The sequence below is a fragment of the Etheostoma cragini genome, chromosome 12 (assembly GCF_013103735.1).
Source record: "Etheostoma cragini isolate CJK2018 chromosome 12, CSU_Ecrag_1.0, whole genome shotgun sequence".
NCBI classification, from domain to species: Eukaryota; Metazoa; Chordata; class Actinopteri; order Perciformes; family Percidae; genus Etheostoma; species Etheostoma cragini.
In genome coordinates this window covers 8,667,740-8,672,276 of record NC_048418.1, presented here as the reverse complement: position 1 = coordinate 8,672,276, position 4,537 = coordinate 8,667,740, and the positions used below count along the sequence as shown (strand labels likewise).

Here is a 4,537-nt window from a genome sequence, read left to right as displayed (position 1 = left end):
CGGTCTGAACAATCACATGTCAGCACTGCAACGCTGTCTCCTGGAAAGTACTTTTATATAATTAGTTGTTTCCTGGCAACATTCTTTCTAGTGTCATGTGATCCATTGTTGATCAAAACATGTTGATAAGTTGTTTTAATGCCAATTCAATAAAAAGTATTTTAATTGCTTCATATCTCAGCACATTGTCCATCACTTACGGCACGTTGAGCCTTCAGTCCAGTTTCCAGACATGCAAGTGATGCTATCTTTGGTTCCTCCTCCCTCTACAGAATATCCATCTTCACATTCATACTGCACTTCTGAATCTGCAGCAAACAACTCCTGGTATTCCTGATGGATGATGACTGCATGGGGGATTTTAGGGGGCTCCCCACATGTCTCAATACTTTCTGTGAAAATAAGCACATTTGTCATAAAAACATTGATATTCTGGTCACTTAGTTTAACAACTTGCTCGTACAAAACAATCTACTCACTCTCACAGACCGGCACAGAGGTCCATGTTCCATTTGAACATATGGCTGTAGCATCCCGGTTTTTGGATTCATACCCTTTGTCACACTTTATGTAGATTGATTGTTTGTTATCATACCAACCTTTTGGGCTTTTTTTATATTTTCCATTAGGTATATCTAGTGGAATGCAGGCTTGTTCATCTGAGGGGTAAAAAGAAACAAAACACATTTTTTACCATGTTGTCTCTTAAATTCTTTTCATTTTGAGAATGACAATTCAAATGAATAAATGATTATTTGCATGAAGGTTATCTTTAGGGACTTATTTCGGCTGTCATGTCTTCCATCTTTACATATATTCTATGGTTACAGCTCAGTGAAAGATCCCTGTAAATGTTAACTTGGAACTCCTCTGACCTCCAGTTATGTACAGCTGAACTTTACTGTTGTAATGAAAACTACAGTGTAATGTTGGTTTTTCAGTAAACACACAACAAGTGAGATTTTAATTTGATTAAGTATGATAGGATTAATTGGATGCTTGTTACAAAAATATGATGTAAAAGTTTCATTTGTTTTTCAATCTTAAATAAAACTATGAGAATCAGAAATATAATAATTGAATGTATTTTTCACTACAATGTCATACAGTGACAGAAAGAAAGATGACCTTTGTAGTATTTAAACACTGAACAAATACAAAAAACATACAGTTTTCTATGAGGTGTTAAAATGAAAATAAAGCATGAAAGGTGGCACACAGTTAATGCTAAAAACACTCCTGCAGGCTTTCAGCATCTCATTCAAATACATATTATAGAACACTTACCTATACACTGTGGTGTATGCGACCATGTGCCATTTTGACATATGATTGTTGCCCACCAACCCTCCACTGCCGGTTTACGCCCGTTATCACAGCCATACATGAGGTTGGCTTCATGAGAATACGTGGTTTTTTTCGGGACCAAATAACCATCATCAAGAATCGGAGCATCACACGAATGACCTGCACCTAAAAAAATACCATGACAAACTAAAGTACATAATAAACATATATTTACCAAATTACATTTTTTTTGAAGTGACGGATTTGAGTACGTACCATGCAGCAATCCTGGAATAGAAACGAGGAAAGCAAATCCAAGATATCTCAAGCACATTTTGGCAGGAACTAAATCACCAGGACAAAGCAGAGCGAAGAGCACAGTTCAGATCGGAACTACTCAATAACAGTCGAGGGCATTTTCCCAAAAGCTCAGAAGTTAGGAAATAGTAAACATTACACTGAGTTACTGTCATCATTCTGTACACACAAATGTACAAACAGGCTATGTGTACTTTGGTCAAATCAATCATTAAGCCCAAAACCATTCGTTTGATTTCCTTCATGTTGTCTATACTAATCTATCGCCTATCTATTAGATTGTTTTGTTACAAAGATACATTTGATTCTAAAGCACAACACAGACATGGCATCATGTTTCATTTGAGCGTTTAGTTACAGCGTTTCTTTTAGCTTGTGTGGTCTTAGCCTACAGTCTGTCTTTGAGTTCCAGCTTAAACTCTTGTTGACATCTTCTGGATCCTCATGGACTCTGCATCGTGTTATTCAGTCTTAAAACTAGGCATTTTCCATTCAAGACATTTGACATCTCACAGTAGGAAAAGCACAGGTGTAAACAATGACGGCTGAATTTAATTTAGCTGCTTCAGCGTTAGGGTTGTGGTATCGTACATGCTGGATAAATAGAAAAAATACATTTTTAATGGTATTTGTAACGGCCTATGACAAGTCACAATGTTTGTTTAAAGAAAAGCCTGTTGTAACAAATTGATTATGAAGAGGATTGACACTATATTAACAGTCTATGACTGGCACACAGTGCTCCCCGAGCACATGACAGCTAGCGAGACCTCCTGCTGTTTTTCTGTGGGTTGGACTTCCTTTAATTTTTAGGTGACATGATGCAATTTGTCTTTAAATTTGAGAGAGCTGTCTTTCAATTGAAGCATAATGTATGTCTCTGAGATGCATCCATGATCATCATCGCTAACTTTGGAAGCTTCATTCAGATATAGTCTTCTGGTATTCATGCATATATCATTTAGAGTGACTCCACATTTATTTTTGAAAAGAAAAAAAACGTCTAGTATATAGACTACTGGTTTTTGTCATACAAGTGAGCACTGGTCATCTGGTAGTTTCATGTACATGTATGATGTACGTGAAGTTTTGTATAGAGGTTTTACTGTAGTTATTGCTGTTTTGGAATCTTTTAGACTGTTTTATTATCTTTTTGTTGCTATTAATTCGGTACAATATTGTTTTTGGTCATTGTTGGCTACTAGTGTCTATTTCTTTCTTCATATGAAGAGTTATTGAATTGTATTTGGCTTGTTTGCAACATCTTTATTGATTCTATGAGAGCGAGTTTGTTTTTGCTTGTTTTTGTATGGACCTCAAGACGCCTATTAACCACATTGGGGAAGCTAGATTTAATAAAAGGATGTAACTTACTGTAGCTTAACCCGTTATCTCACGTCAGCTGATCACCTGCTCTGGAGTGTCCCAAAATCAAAGCGTTAGTTCAAAGAGGGCTGCGTCTTTGCTTTGGCAGCTTCTGTGAAAACTGTGGAATGATCTTCCTCTGCCCATAAAAAAAGGCTTCTTCACTGTCTGTTTTTGAATCTCATCTGAAAACCCACCTCTTATCCTTGGCCTTTGACACCAGATGTTGACATTTTGATTTTATTGTTTTACTATATGCTGTCTTCTCTTGTTTTATGTCCCTTAACTCGTTTTCTTTGTATTCTGTTTGTATTTCCTGCCTGTGTGAGGTATGTACTTTATTTATTCTTCTGTACAACACTTTGGTCAATCTAATTTGATTGATTGATTGATTGGTTGATATCTGATTAGGGTGCTGCACTGACAGCTCTTTGGAAATAGGTCTGGCAATGCGCAAATATGTCGTTTGGTACGCAGTCTCCACAGGATGAAACATAATGACTTTGCTAAATACTTTGCTTCCAAATACCTGCAGAACTAATGACATTCAGCCTCAGCCGTACTAGGTCTTTTGTTGATTAGCAAATGTTAGCATGCTAACTTGCTAAACGGAAATTGATCAAATGGTTGTTAAACTGGCTAAACAGCAGCATGTTAGCATTGTCATTACACAATAACCAAATAATAAACTTTGGAGTTGTCATCAGAAATCTTTTTTTCTTGTTTTACGGATGTAAAATGTCCAGTTACATGAATGATTCTCGTCAAAGATGCTATTTAAGCATGAATATAAAATATCGACTATCTGTGTTCAACGAAAAGACAATCACTTTTCACATTTTATTGTATTTTACAGGTCAAATTTAAAAAACAAAAATAGTTTTTTAAGAAATCTAACACACTTTGACAGCACATTTGAAATGTATTTTCAAAATTTTCCAGTTAGTGATGCATTGGCTCAAATCCAAAGGCAGTTGCATCTTCCCCTTCATGATACGGCCTTAGCAAGAACACAAGTTACAAGACATTACAGATATTATTATTCCATACAATTACTATTATGATAATACTAAAATATATTTGATTATTTATTAATGTAGAAATGAAATTAGAAATGAAATATGTGGTAGTAGTGCGTTTCATCTTGAGACTTTTCAAGATGGAACATTGGTCTACATCCCAGCAAAGATTGTGTGACAGCACAACCAGAACTCTGCTGACTCGGAACGGTTTCCAGGCTGTTCTCAGTCGTTGAGCAGATCCGAAGGCAGCAGATCTTCCCCTTGGTGATACAGTCTTAGCAAAACTGGTTACACAACAGATGTTTTAAAAAAACAATATTGTAAAATAAAGATATGAAGTAAATGTATAATCATGAATGTAAATAATTAAAAAAAAAGATATAAAGCAGGACTAGTGTGAGACAACATCAGTGTTAATAAAGTGTGTTTCTTTAAAAAGTAGATTCAGGAGTAACACTCACCAGCTTCTCAATAGCGCCGCAACCTGACAACAGCCAGAGAGAAGGGTAACAGTGAATATGTGGAGCAGCTCATTGACTTCTCAT

General features: G+C 36.0%; 1 protein-coding gene and 1 long non-coding RNA gene across 5 annotated transcripts in view; one reads left to right on the top strand and one right to left on the bottom strand.

Annotated features, from left to right (window-relative positions):
* The window catches only part of LOC117954707 (complement factor H-like), a 9,913-nt gene that overhangs the window by 2,852 nt on the left and 2,524 nt on the right, over positions 1 to 4,537 (bottom strand). Inside the window, exons 1-4 of one of the 4 annotated variants that reach the window (XM_034888665.1) lie at positions 1,564 to 1,757; positions 1,288 to 1,467; positions 480 to 659; positions 201 to 392 (exon numbers count right to left, since the gene is read on the bottom strand). In XM_034888665.1, the coding sequence (XP_034744556.1) occupies positions 201 to 392; positions 480 to 659; positions 1,288 to 1,467; positions 1,564 to 1,621 (610 nt within the window). In that variant the 5' untranslated portion in view covers positions 1,622 to 1,757. Of the gene's footprint in view, positions 1 to 200; positions 393 to 479; positions 660 to 1,287; positions 1,495 to 1,550; positions 1,758 to 4,537 lie in introns of those variants that run through there. The other 3 variants (XM_034888663.1, XM_034888666.1, XM_034888664.1) reach the window with 3 other exon arrangements.
* On the top strand, positions 1,512 to 4,262 carry LOC117954711. The gene is made up of 3 exons (XR_004658883.1): positions 1,512 to 1,542; positions 2,453 to 2,456; positions 4,154 to 4,262. It is a non-coding gene; the product is annotated as an uncharacterized LOC117954711 (long non-coding RNA).